The 14460-nt window shown below is 52.2% G+C and overlaps 1 protein-coding gene across 1 annotated transcript; it reads right to left on the bottom strand.

Moving 5' to 3' along the window:
• Positions 1 to 203: 203 nt before the first annotated feature.
• TSKS (testis specific serine kinase substrate) lies at positions 204 to 13934 on the bottom strand. The gene is made up of 11 exons (XM_059381346.1): positions 13765 to 13934; positions 13126 to 13351; positions 5338 to 5433; positions 5084 to 5167; positions 4663 to 4746; positions 3831 to 4117; positions 3104 to 3298; positions 2486 to 2659; positions 1655 to 1790; positions 513 to 637; positions 204 to 383 (listed from the first exon to the last, which is right to left on the bottom strand). The coding sequence occupies exons 1-11, from the start codon at positions 13932 to 13934 to the stop codon at positions 227 to 229; spliced, it is 1734 nt and encodes a 577-aa protein (XP_059237329.1). The 3' UTR covers positions 204 to 226.
• Between the last annotated feature and the right edge of the window lie 526 nt (positions 13935 to 14460).

The following is a 14460-nucleotide window of genomic DNA, read 5'->3' as shown; positions in this document are numbered from 1 at the left end:
ATTTAGATTGACAGACCCAAACTCTACTGCAGAACTTTATTTCTTCCCCCTTCTTGACTCGTCAAAGAACTGTACCATCATCAGCTCCTCTGTAGAAACCAGGACACCCCACTGGCCAAGGATCAAGTCATAGTGAGCAGAGGCTAGTGCTTGGGATGTGTGCACTTTCCCAGCCCCCTTCTGGTGCCAAAAACGAGACAGAATTCATGCCGGCATGAGAGGCCATTTATTGTTCTGGGGTTGGGCCCCCACGTTTTGGGGGGGTTGTCCCCCCACTTCCTCCCCCCATTGTCCCTGTGGACCCCTCAAGTGGCAGGTTGCTGAGTTGATCGTGGAGGGAGCACATCTTCAAGTGTAGATAGTCTAGAGTGGCCACCTTCTCCCTGTAATGACAGAGGGTGGGGAGCTGGTGCTGTCAAGGCCAGATGCCACAGGACTGCAGTGAGGAGGGTGATTCAGGCCCATTCCCCAAGACCTCACCCTCCTCCCATGCCCTCAGCCTCCTTCCTCACTCCGGCTTCATCTTGTCCGTCAGCAGCAGGTTCTTGGCCCGCAAGGCTTCGTCTTGGGCCAGCCGAAGGGTGGAGCTCAGGGCCTCTGCCCTGACGTGTTTGGCCAAGGCCTGGCGCTCCAGCTCCTGGGGAGAGGAGTGTAGGCGCAGCTGGGCTTGCCGGACTGGGCTGGGGGTGGAGGGGGAGCTGGATCGTGGAGGGCAGGGGGCATGGGGCCCAGGGGCCCACGTTCCTCCCACTGGGCATCCCATCATACTCTGGGCCTGAAACTGACCCAAGCATCCCACAGTGTGCTGGGCTTTCCAAATTCCCATCGTGTGCTAACCGACTGTCTGTGCCTTAGTGTACTGGATCCCCATGTCCTGGAAAGCACTAACTGAGCACCTAACATACTATCGCCTAATGCCCAGGAACCGTCATGCACTGGATATGTGTCTGGGCCCCGGTATACCATCATGTGGCAAACTTCTGCATCCCCTAATTCAGAAGAGCCCACCTCTCTTTATCTATTTGACCAGCATCTCAGTTATAGTCATAGTCCTTGGAACCCTGGTTCCTCATATTCCCCAATGTCCCAGGTGCCATGTCCCATTGTGGATCAGTCCTACAGCTCTGCCACATCAATGTCTGTCTCACTCATTGCGGACCTGTACCCTGTCATACATGAGGCCAGTATCCCATAATTCATTAGATATCTAGATTTCTGAATGTACACAGGCCTCAAGTCCCATCAGTTCCTGGGCGCAAGCTCTAGTTCCACTTCTCATAATGCATTCGTTTCCAGTGATCTCTGTTCGCTGGGTCCCCTGTCTAACCTCAGTGAGCCTGTATTGCCTCTCTTAAGGTCTGTAGAAAATCAGGCTTGTATTTTATGAAGCTACAGTCTGGTGTCTGTGTCCTGCACCCCACATCCAGTGTGTCATCATGCTTTGGGTTCCATAGTGACTGACCTATGACTTACCACCAGACTGCCTCCCCCTCCCCTGACCCCATGCATCAGGGCCAAGTGTTTCCCCAACACCTGCTGCCCATAGCTTACTGCTTCCTGTCCTGCCATACACCAACAGTATCCTTGTATCCAGGGCTCCCCTCCCGCTCCCCTGACAGAAAAGTGGGCCATGATGGCCTATGGTTCCTGGTACCAGAATCTTCTTGTGTAGCCTCTGGCAGCTGGGGCAGGCGGGAGCCAGGCCCCTCTGCTTCACCTCATCCACTAGTGGGGTCAGTGCTCGCTCCAGCAGCTGCTGCAGGGATTCTGACGACAGCTGCGACCCCTGGCTGAGAGAGGGGCAGTCACCAGGTGTAAGAAGTCTAGTACCAGCTCCATTCCCAGATGCCCCTTGCCCAGCCTCCCCACCTCCACCCAGATCTTGCCAACACTAGACACCCATGTGACCTTCCTCCATGCTCTGGGGCCAACCTACAGTGCATCAGGTCTCCTTTGTTTTCACTATGTGAGTATTTCCTACAATGCCTGGGGATTCCCACTCCCAAGGGTACCAGACAGCCCTTGGTTCATAAAACAAAACAAAACCACCACATTTCCCACAATGCACTAGTTACATGTGATCCTACATTGTGCTGGAAGTCCGTCACTTCACAATACGGACCAAGAATGGTATCCCTTGGTTCTGCAGTGCACCAAGGTCTCACCTTTCCCACAATGCTCCGAGAAACCCTGCCTCCCACCAAGTACCACATCCCAACCTTCCCACAATGCACTGGAAATCCAGGATCCTCAAAAGGTATCAAAACTTGTGTTCCACAAGACACTGAATTCACTTTGTAGGGAGGGGGGAAAGTCTGGCTGCTGCAACGCAGTAGGACTTCCTGTCCTGAAATGCACGGGATATCCTATCTCCTAAAGTGAACTCCGCCCCCTCCCCTCCCTTGGCCAGAGCCCCATCTCCTTCAAAGTTCCGCCCTCAGCATGACCCAGAATGTACCAGGCCCCGCCGGCCCCATCCCCTTACCTGGCACAGCGGGCACAGGAGCCTTGGGGCGGCCGATCCAGGTTCATGGAGAGGTCAGACCCTCTTCGAGAGCTCTGAAATTGCCGCCCCAGCTCCTCCAGAATAGGTTTCACTGGACCCAGCCCCTCCAGGTCGCTCCTCAGTGAAGCCACAGACACTGCTGATCGCTCCACCCTGAGGTGTGAGAGTAACCAGCGCTGCGAGGTCGAGGTCGCCTCTCCAACAGCCCTGTCCTCTCCGCCGTCCACCTATTATCAGCCCAGCTCCTCTGTTCCCGTCTAGACTGCAGTACCCCCACCACGCCCGCCCTTCTTGCCTCTGATTGGCCCTTCCTTTGTGTTTTAAGTTCTCCCTGTTCTCTAATGGGCTTTCCTCTTTCAGGCGTAACTCCTCCCCTCATCCTTTTTAGGTACGGAACTCGACCCTTCTCTAATTAGCCCCGCCCTTTAGTCCTTATTGGGTATAGCACGCCCCCGCCCCTTACCTTCTAATTAGAACTTCCTCCTGCCAGTCCATGGTCTCTACAGCTAGGCCCCAGCTGATTGGCTCATCCCTTTCGGTTAAGGCCCCGCCCCGCGCCCAGCGTCCCGAGCCACGCTCACGCGCCTTGGTTCTTACATGGTGCACAGTTCGTCCGCCCTGCCTCGCAGCTCCTGCAGGCCCCGCGCAGCCTGCGCCTGCTCACGCTGCGCCCGTTCCCACTGGCCCAGGAAGCCGTCGAGCCTGCCGCCCAGGCCTCCAAGCAGCCGCAGGGCCTCCTGCACCGCCCCCTCCTCCTGATGCCAGCGGGCAGTCAGCGAGGACACCTCCCTCCTGCAGAGGCAGAGGTAAGGATCAGGTCAAGGCTCAGGTTTAGACGCATGCCCAGCAGCGCTGCTCTGCCCCAGACTCTGAACCCATCCAGCCCCCAAATTCTCCTGTCCTGTTCCTCTTTTGTAATCCTCCCAAGTCCTACAGGACCCTGCCTCTATCCCCCTATCTAGTACCCTGGCCCTTCCCTGGTCTTGCCCCCTACCCCACATCAGTTCCAGCAGACATTGCTTCGTTAAGGCACCGCTCACCCCAACTTCGTCCGCGTGAAGTTGGAGCATCCAACGACTTGTCCCCTACCCAAACCCGCCCACCCTATCTTCATCAGACGCGGACCTCCTTTCTGCCAACCTTGGCTCAAACTCAGTTCTTCAAAGTCCGGCCTTTCCAGGTCACCGTTCCCAAAGCACTCCCTCCTAAGTTCTTGAAGGCTCCACTGCCTGGGCCCTGTCCCCTAAGATCTTCGAGGTTCCACCCTTGGGCACACCCATTTTAGCTCCTTGAGGCTTCACACCAACCCCCCTTTTCCACTCACCTCAGCTCCTCAAGGCCGGCAGAAAACTTCTGCAGCTCCTGCTCGCTTATGATGGGGCCCTCCCCTGCCCGGGGCCCCATACCCCAGCCGCCTGGGGCCATGCTGCGCGGTCGTGGGGGTTCGTCGGGGCTCCCTGGGGGGCCAGAGCAGCCAGGAGACGGGGCGACGGGGCCCAGGCCGTGCCGAGAGAGGCCGGCGTCCAGCTTTTGCTCCAGCTCCTGCAGCTCGGCCTCCTGCCTCCGCGGGGTCTCATCCTGCAGTTGCTGCTGGAGGAAGCGCAGCTTCTCCTGGGTGGGGAAGGCAGGCAGGGTTGCCGCGTCCCACCGCTTGCCTCCCACGGCCACCTCCACCCGCAAAGCAGCCCACGGAACCTCCGAGATTGGAAAGTAAATGGTTGTGGAATAGAATATCGGGAAGTCCCGCTTCAAGTCTAAGTGGACTTTCCACTAGGGAAGCTTGTGCCATGTGCAGCCTAGCTGGAGGCCAGCTCCCTTTAACCCCTGACTGCCTGCCTCTCTGTCTCCATCCAGCCCTCCACCCCACTCCTGGTCTCGGTGGTGTCAAATTCCAGTCCCTTTAGTTTAGGAAGGACAGTTGAAGATTTTCCAACATTTTGCTGGGAAGTGAGTGGGAATCTGGGCAGAACAGGCATTCCTCCTCTCTAGAGTCCCACACGAATCCCTACGGAATGTGACTGTGCATGGAGGAATATAACCATGAATGCGAAGGAGCAAGTGTGGTGGGACTGGGGGTGGGGTGGGGGGGAAGTCCCACCTGAAGTCTACCTCAAGTACCTCGCGCCTCTGCTCCTCTTCCCCATGTCCCCCCTCACCTCCAGCAGGGCAGAGTTTTGCTTCAGGACGTTGGTTTTTATTTCAGCATCTTCCACCGACCGGGTCACCTTCCGGCAGTTCTCCTGGGTCAGGACACCAGGGCGGGAGCCCTGCCTTCCCATTCCAGTTCCGCCTTCCAACCCCTACCCTCGCTAGTTTCATATAGGCTCCAACCCCTCCGACAAGACACACCTGCTTCTTCCTGGAGGCCTGCCTTTTGCTCCTTGATCTGTCCCTTACCCCTGGTCCCCTTGACCTAAGGAATGGCTTCCTCCTTAGACCCCCCCACCCCCAGGCTACTTGTCCACTTCCACCTTGCTCCTGGCTATGACTCCATGCCTCCTTACATTCCTTCCCGCCCTCACTCTTCCTACTTCCCCTCCCTTCTCCCCACCCTGCTCTTGTCCCCCAGCCGCTCACCTTGAGTTGACTACAGTACCCTTCCAGTTCTTCGGCTTCTTGCCGCCTTCTTTCTAGATTCTCACTCAGCACAGAACACTCACTCTGGCACACAGAAGGGAGGAGAGGTTAGCCAGGGCCCCGCGGAAGGTCCTTTCCCTTCTGAGCCTCAAACATCCCAACCTGGGCAGTGGGTACACTGGGTTGGAGGAGAGCTATATAAGAGGGGAATGTGGCTGTGGAGGAAGAAGAGGTGTTGGGGGGGGTCCCCTCACCTGCAGCGTCTGCACATGCTGGTTGACCCTGGTGGTCTTTTCCTTCAAGCTGGTGATGGAGTCTTTGGCACGGACCAATCCGCTGTTGACCCCACTCTGGGGAAAGAAGGGGAGAAGACAGCTCAGTGGGTGTGTTGAAGCAAACCACAACCCCAAGAAAAAGGTCCAGAACTTGGAGGAGGCCAGGTTTACACCTCGATTCTGCCCTGGAGTGGCTGTGTGACCTTGGGCCAGGGCTGCCCCTCTTTGATTCTTGGTGTTCCTGCTCTGTAAAACCCCGGGGGGCGGGGGGGGGGGGTAGGAACTCATTTTCTGCTTGGTGGGATGGAAGGAAAATAAGTAGAATCCAGGAGGGAGTGGGGGGTAGGGGGTGCACTCAGAATTGATTGAGAAGAATGGTCTCAACTAGAGACAAATGCCCCTGGGATCCACAGACATAAATAAGACTGGAAAAACATTTTAAGAGAACCCACTTTCCAGATATACGCACTCACTGTGCACCAGGCTACACACACACATTTTCCCCTTTTATCCCTCAAAGACACACCTCTTGAGGTTATTTGGTCCATTTTGCAAGTGAGGAAAATGAGGCTTAGAGAAGCGATGCCCCTTTGGAATTTAAACCCCGAGCCTTTGTTTTAAACCATGACACCACGCAGCCTCTGATCATCGCCACCTCATATCACCAGAAAGTGCTTTGTGACTCATGCCAAGCAAAACTTGACTCAAGACTGCTGCATGTGGCAGGATCCACTCTGCGTGTTCACGTTTACAGAGGAGTCAGCCGTGCTTGGGTCTGTCCAGCCAAAGACTACATTTCCCAGACTCCCTTGCAAGTAGATGTGGCCATATGACAAAGTTTCTGCCAATGGGATGTGAGTAGCAATGATGAGGGCAATATCTAAGTCATGCTTTTATTAAAAAGAGATGAGGGGAAACGTCCTGCATTCTCTCATCTTACTGGCTGGAATGCAAAGTTGATGGCTAAAGGCTGAGCAACCATCTTGGACCAGTTGGAGGATGCAACAAGATAGAAGCCTGAATCCCCAGCACTGTGAAACCTGTGTACTCAACTTACAAATGAGAGACGACATTTTCCATCTTGTTTAACCGCTGATATTTTGTGTCTTTTTGTTATGGCAGCCAAACTTGTGATTTAATTTGTGAACCACCAGAACACAGGAGCCTGTAACTTGCTGCATTTGAAGAGCAAGACTGCTATGCTTGTTGAGACTTTTATATGAGAAATAAACTATCTTACTTTAGCCAGTTACTTTGGTTTCCTTCACGGTTGCTGAATTAATAATACACGAAGAGAAAAGAGAGGACAATTTCCTCCATTGTGAGATAGGGACAAGATCACGTTTCTGGAATGATTGCTCTGGAGAACAGGCGTGAAAAGAAATATGGTATTAAGGTGACGTAAGGAAAATAGTGGAACCCCAAAATTCCACCCCTCCATAAAAACAATGGAAAAAACGGCCCAAATCTGTAAGATACAGATACCGTATGTAGATACTTCTCAGATATCTGAGAAGATACAACCGTTATAAATTCATATGCACTGAACAGAGATTTGAAAGGCGTGAAAAAGTGGCACCTGGGTGGCTTAATCAGTTAAGTGTCCAACTCTTGGATTGGTGTTAGATCATAATCTCACGAGGGGTGAGATTGAGCCCTGTTGTCAGGCTCTGCACTCAATGGGGAGTCTACTTGAAGATTCTCTCCCTCTGCCTTTCTGCCAGTTTACACGCGCACACACACGTTCTCTCTCTCTCAGATAAATCTTTAAAAAAAAAAAAAAAAGATTCTCTCTCTCTCCCTCTTCTTCTGCTCCCCCCCCAAAAGCTTTTTTTTTTAAAAAAAAAGTCGGGGCGCCTGGGTGGCTCAGTGGTTTGGGCTGCTGCCTTCGGCTCGGGTCATGATCTCAGGGTCCTGGGATCCAGCCCCGCATCGGGCTCTCTGCTCCGCAGGAAGCCTGCTTCCCTCTCTCTCTCTCTCTCTCTCTGTGCCTGCCTCTCTGCCTACTTGTGATCTCTGTCTGTCAAATAAATAAATAAAATCTTTTTAAAAAAGTCAATACATAGGAAATTTGGGGAACTAACAAATGAATAGAAACTAAACACACTCATAAAGAACCAATGAGTAGAAAAAATAGAAAACACTTTGGGATGAAACAGTGAAAACACAACAGCCAAAAAACATATGGGATGCAATGAAAGCAGTACTTTGAGGGAAATTTAGAGGTCCAAAAACCTTCCAAAAAGAACTCAGAGGCAATAACCTAGCATTCCTCCTTAAGAAACTAGAAAAAGAGGAGGAAGACTAACCCAAAACTAGCAGAAGGAAGCAATAAACTGAAGTGAGAAACTTTGAAATCGAGAAAGATGGAATCAGCAAAACTGGAAGTTGGTTTTTTGAAAAGATCAACACAATTGACAGATCTGTTGTAGCAAGACTGGCCATGGAAGAGAAGACTCAAATTGCTAAAATCAGGAAGGAAAGAGGGGACATTGCTACCAAGATTAGGGAAAAAGAAAGGACTATAAGAGAATACTATGAACAGGGCCCCTGGCTGGCTCACTCAATGGAGTGTGCAACTCTTGATCTCAGGGTTCTGAGTTCAAGCCCCACATTGCATGTAGATATTGCTTAAAAATAAAATACTATTTTATCTTTTTTTGTTGTATTTTAGAGAAAGAGCATGCAAGTGGGAGGAGGAGAAGAGAGAGAGAGACAAGCAGACTATGTTGAGCATGGACCCCGATGTGTGGGGCTTGACCCCATGACCCTGAGATCATGACCTGAGCCAGAATCAAGAGTTGGATTAACTCTTAGCTGACTGAGCCAGCCAGGAACCCCCAAATATTTTGTATAATTTTATTTAAGATTTTATTTATTTACTTGAGAGAGAGCTAGCATGAGAGGGGGAAGGTCAGAGGGAGAAGCAGAGCCTCCACTGAGCAGGGAGCCCGATGCAGAACTCAATCCCGGGACTCCAGGATCATGACCTGAGCTGAAGGCAGTTGCTCAAGCAACTGAGCCACCCAGATGCCCCCAAAATATTTTTTTAAAAAGGAAATACTATGAACACTTGTGTGCCATCAAATTTGATCATTTTGATGAAATAGGGAAATTCCTAGAAACACAAATTATCAAAAGTGATTCAAAAAAAGGGCACCTGGGTGGCTCGGCCTTTGGCTTAGGTCATGATCTTAGGGTCATGGGATCAAGCCCCACATCGGGCTCTCTGCTCGGCAGGGAGCCTGCTTCCTCCTCTCTCTCCTCCTGCCTCTCTACCTACTTGTGATCTTTGTCAAATAAATAAATAAAATCTTAAAAAAAAATTTTTAAAAAGTGATTCAGAAAGAAATAGGACATGAAGAAATGAAGAAATTGAATTAGTTCCAACGAAGAAAAGCCCAGTATCAGATGACTTCACCAGTGAATTCTGCCAGTTATTTAGGAAATAACTGCTACTAGCGGAACTCCAACTCTTCAAAAACAAAAATAGAAGAGGAGGGAGCAGTTCCTAACTCATTCTGTCTGGCCAATGTTACCCTAGTACCAGAACCAAAGACATTCCAAGAAAATAGAACTAGAACTCAATATCCCTTCTGAATACAGCCACAATCCTTAACAAAAAACTAGCAAACCAAATCTAGCAGCATAAAAACAAGAATTTACCCATGACCAAGTAGGATTTTTCCTATGAATGCAAGTTTGGTTAACGTACGAAAATAAATTTTTAAATCCATATGAAAACCAGTGTAATAGATACTGTTAATAGAATAAAAGGAGAAAACACACATGGTTGTGTCAATAGGAAAAGCATTTGACCAAATCTGACCTTCTTTCATAATAAAAATACTCATCAACTAGAAATAGAAGGGAACTTCCTGGTCCTGATGAGTGCCTTGTACAAAATACCTTGTTCTGAAATATGTCCATGGATTCCTTGACATCCCTTTAAAATGAGAAGCCTTATTCCCCCTGACTTGAGTGTAAGCTGGACTTGGTGACTCTCACACCTGGTAAACAGAATCAGAAGTGATGGTGTGTGATTTAAGAGACAAGTTCATGAAAGGAATCATGGCTTCCTGCTTGCTCTCTCTTGCTCTGGGGAGTAGCTGCCATGTCATAGGCAGCCACTTGAAAAGGCCCATGGGGCCAGGAAGTGAGTCTCCCACTAAGAGCCATGTGAATGTGGATGTGAACCTCCAGCCCCAGTCAAACCTTCAGATGACTGCAGCCCCTGCTGAAAGTTTGACTCCAGCCTCCTGAGGGATCCTGAGCCAAAACCACCCAGCTAAGCCATTCCAGTTGGTTGGTTGAAGTTTGGGGATGATTTGTTTCACGGTGATAGATAACCAAGACACAAAGTGATATTTTGAACCAAAGACCCAGAAGGTCTTGGGCTTCCTGTTGCCATTCTGGGAAACAAGAAATGCAGGTCCTGGGGTCAACTCAGTTCTCTCACTTAGTAGTTGTAGGACCTTAGTGGGGGACTTCACGGCTCTGTGCCTATTACCCTCCCTGTCACATGGAGAACCGGCTAATAGCTACCCGCCCAGGGCTGCTGTTGGGAGGAACACAGGCTGGCTCAGAAAGGCTCATGGTCAATACTTCTTGACAAGGGTCAGTTTGGGTCCCTGGAGGTGAGTTGCAGCTTCCCTGAGAGCAGATCAGGAGGCGGTGAAGGCAGAGCCTGTCAGCTCTGGCTGAGAAGTGAGTGGCATGACGGTGGCGGGGGGAGCCAGAGATGGGGACAGATCCCTCCATGACCATCTGTAGGCTGTAAGTCAGCGATTTAAGCTCCACTCTGAGCCTACTTCAGTTTCCTTTCTCATAAAATGGGAATGATGTTACTTTGGTTCAGGTGGCAGTGAGGAAGGGTCAACAAGATGGTATGATCGAGGGGCACCTGGGTAGCTCAGTGGGTTAAAGCCTCTGCCTTTGGCTTGGGTCAGGATCCCAGGGTCCTAGGATCAAGCCCCACGTGGGGCCCTCTGCTCAGCATGGAGCCTGCTTCCCACCCCCCACCTGCCCCGCCTGCCTCTCTGCCTACTTGTGATCTCTGTCAAATAAATAAAATATTTTTTAAATGGTATGATCGATAAGGCAAGCTCAGTGATTAGTGCCAGAGTTGTTAAAAATAATCACAGCAGGGGAGGAATTACCAGGAAGAGGCTTAGTGCCAAGATCTCCCAGCAGCCTCCAGGGATTCTGTAGGCAGCAAGACAAGTCCCAAGCAAAGGTCACAAGCCCTCCCCTGTGCATCTTTGCTTTGATTCACTGACCTTCTCAAAAAGCAATACCACCATCTCAGTTCGTCCTCTGTCCTCATAAATCTGTCAAAGCTTAAGACAGGAGCCAAAGCTGCCTGCTTCGTGTTCTGCTGTTCTCTGTCCAGTCTGGGATCTGTCATCTCAACCATGGTCCCCAGGCATCCAATTATCTTCCTTCTCTCTAGTTCTCTGTCCCATGTCTTTCTGGATCTCTGTTCCCCCTCCCCCACCCCCATCTCTCTGAGTCTTTGTCCCTGCTCTCTGGATCTCTGTGTCCCCTCCCTGGATCTCTGCCCCTTCCCTCTGGTCTCTGTCCCCCTTCCTGGGTCTCTCTCCCCCTCTTGCTGGTTTTCCACTCCCTCCTCTCTGCCTGTCTCCAGCATTCTCTCCTGATGTGGTCCAGATGCCAAGTGCCAGGATGTGCTCTTGCTGTCCACGCTCCCCCGCTGCTCTGCACATACCCCTGGGTGTTGGCCATCATTACTTTTCCATTTCACAGAGAAGGAACCTCAACCCCCTTGGAGGCTGAGGCATCCCTGAAGCCCCACAGCGAGCTCTCCCCTGGGTGTCACGATCCACGGGGGGACATGACTCAAACCGCTCTGGTGGGAGGCAGACCTCTGCAGATGCAGTCTGAGCAATGTTCACACGGAGGGAGGACACTGTTCTGGCCGGGGGAGATGTCTCTGCCCAGTTCTCTTCTCTCCATCTGGCCCTTCTCTCCTGGAACCTAGCCCAGCCTCCTGTCCCGCCTCCCCGCCTCCAGCCTCCGCCTTCCAAACATCCCCACACCAGCTGCAGAAGAGTCTTCTAGGGAAAGAAAGGACCTTTGCTCTCACATCACCTGGCTTCTGGTCCTGGCCCTGACTCTTACAGGCTCTCCTACCTTGCAAAGATCACTTCACCTCTCTGTATCTGTTATTTTTGTTTTCTTCTTTAAATTGGTAATTAACCAGTTCCCTGGCAGAACTTCTAAGTGAAGAAAAGGAAACCCCACCACAGTGCCTGGCATATAGTGGGTGCTCAGTAAATGGGACTGGAGTCCAAACTCCCGAACTGTTCCTCTCCCCCTATCCAGGAACCTTCAATGGCTCCCCATTGCCCCCGGCAATGCACCCACGTTTCTCAGCCTGTGTGGCCTCTGTCTTCCCCACTCTAGCCTTATCTCTCTCACACACCACACTCAGCCCCAAAGACCAGTTTGTAGTTTCTCCTCTTCTCTGGGCTCTTTCAAACCCCTGTCCTTTTTGCACTTAACTGTGCCAGCCAGCTAGAACATCATTCCGTCTTCGGCTTTGGGAATGCCCAAGATCGAGCTTATGTATTGCCTTTTCGGGAAAGCCTCCCTCGGTCATGGCCAACTGGGCCAAGGCCGCCCTCTTTAGGGCTCCCACAGTGACCTCTGCTGCCCCATCAATGCATGCAGGGTGTCCCCTCAACTCCTCAGACTGCCTCTACCCCTTACAAGCTGCGTGACCTTGGCTGTGCTATTTGACCTTTCCTTCTTCAATATCTTCATCTGGGAAATGGGGACAAATAATCATAAGCAATACTTCTAGGCTCACAGCCAGCTACTGTGCTAAATAAACACTCTCCATGAAGGAGCCTTGCTTCATTGTCATGACGAGCTCATGAAGTGGGTGTGGTCACGCCCAGAACTCCATCTTGCTCAGCTTCCTATGCCAGGGCCTGGCGCATCGTAGGTGTTCAAGACATATTTGGAAGAACCAACACGTGCATTTCTACATTGCGGATAGGGAAACTGGGGCTCCTGGGACATAGAAAGTGCTCAGTAAGTGCTGCTGAATCTTATTGGCATCATTATGACCATGGTTGTTATTCATGCAATTCTCAGAGTCAGTGTCAAGTCCAGTTCTGGGCCTGGCCCAGTGGAAGCCTGGCCGGGGTAGAGGTTGACAGGGAAGTTAAAGGGCCAAACCATAGCACTCCATGCTCTAGCCAGGAATTGTCTAAATTCCCCCTGGCTCTTGCTCACCTCCCAGTTTTGCTTCAGATGCTTAGGTAATCCTCTTAGAGAACTCCTACTACACCGTTAAAGCCCAGGCCCAGCACTGCCTCCTCCAGGAAGCACTCTCTGATTTTCCCAGCCTGGTTTGAGTGGCCCTTCTCTGGGAGACCCGGTGTTATCTCCATTATGGAAAATTTTCACCCCAGTCTGTCTCTGTCCCTGCCCCCACCAGACCAGAAGCTCCCCAAGTTCAGGAACCTGGCCTAACTCCCATCTCTGACTCCAGCCTCACCCAGGACATGTGGAGATGAGTGGATGAACTAAAGTCTGATTCCTAGGCAACAAGCATCATTCCACCCAGGATGGAACTGAGTCATGGCTGGCCATTCCGGGAGGAGAAGGGAGTTTCTCTGGGCCTCGAGGGTCATCAGAACCTTCTCATTCCAAGTCGAGAAGACCCCACCCCCCACCCCCAGTATTTGCCTGCCCCCAGGGTGAAGACGCTCGTTGTGCCCAGCCAGAGCCCCTCACCAGTATTTCCGTGATGTCTGGGTCATCTGAAGCCCAGGGTTGGGTGGGGGAGGCGGGTGGCACCGGCAGCGCAAGCGGGCCACTGTCATCCGTGGTTGAGTCTGTCCCCGAGGAGTCCGTGGGCTCCATGGCAGCCAGGTTGAGCAGTGACACATTGGTGCAGGCCGAGGACCGTTTGAGGTTCAGGCACCAGTGCATTGGCTCGTGGGACATCCGGGGCTCCACCCTGGGGAGGAGAAGCGGGCAGGGGGCTCTAGGTGCAGCCCCAGTGGGTTGGGCCCCTCCCGCCTCCCTGTCTCCACACCCCTGCTCTCTCTGACTCCCACCTCACCACCCACTTTCTTCTTCCTCCTCTGCCCCCACTGCCTAATGTCCTCTTCCTTCTCCATCCGTTAGTCCTCCCTCCTTCTCCTGAGTTTTTCCTTCCCCGCTGACCTCTTCCTTCCTCCTTTCATCCCCTCTGCCTTCTTCCTCTCTGCCTCCCAAACCCTGCCACTATCCCCATCCCCTTGTCTGCCCCTCCTCTGCCCCCTTCTCTGCTCCACCTCCCCTTCCTCCAGCACCCACGGTGGGACTCGTGCTCTGTTGGAGGCATTGCTGGGCGCTAGGACCGTCCCCGACAGGGTGCGACAAACCCACCCGTGGAACGACACGGCCTTCTTTTTCTTCGTGATCCCCTTGGCCGGGGTGGTTACCCCCCCAGGAGCCTCAGGGACCACCTGGGAGCGGCTCTCGACCCCCGCAGGGGGGTCCCCAGCCTCATGGATCTCTTTGGACTGCCAGATTGTCTTCACCACCACGCTCGCCATGGCGTGTGGGGGGCCCTGCTCCCAGGGGCTCCTTCCTCTGAGACTCTCCACCTACTCTGAGCAGGGACCCTCAGAGTCCCTGTCCCCACAGCCTGCCTCATAAAGGACCCAACCACTGGGCCCCAGTAAAGGGGGTGCATAGGAGTAGAGAAAGGTACTGGCTAGCATGTTCCCCAGGGAGTTTCTGTGAACCATTCCTTGTCTTCTTGTAGTTGTTTATTTATTTTTTTTAAGGTTTTATTTATGGAGTGCCTGGGTGGCTCAGTGGGTTAAGCCTCTGCCTTTGGCTCAGGTCAGGATCTCAGGTCCTGGGATGGAGCCCTGCATTGGGCTCTCTGCTCAGCAGGGAGCCCGATCCCCGCCCCCCCCCCTTTCTGCCTGCCTCTCTGCCTACTTGTGATCTCTCTCTCTCTCTCTCTGTCAAATACATAAAATCTTTAAAAAAAAGATCTTATATATTTGACAGAGATCACAAGGGGGGAAGAAGGCTCCCTGCTGAGCAGAGAGCCTGATGCAGGGCTTGATC

This window comes from Mustela nigripes, chromosome 17, assembly GCF_022355385.1.
Source record: "Mustela nigripes isolate SB6536 chromosome 17, MUSNIG.SB6536, whole genome shotgun sequence".
NCBI classification, from domain to species: domain Eukaryota; kingdom Metazoa; phylum Chordata; class Mammalia; order Carnivora; family Mustelidae; genus Mustela; species Mustela nigripes.
The sequence above is the reverse complement of the archived record's forward strand: the minus strand, read 5'-3'. Positions and strand labels throughout refer to the sequence as shown.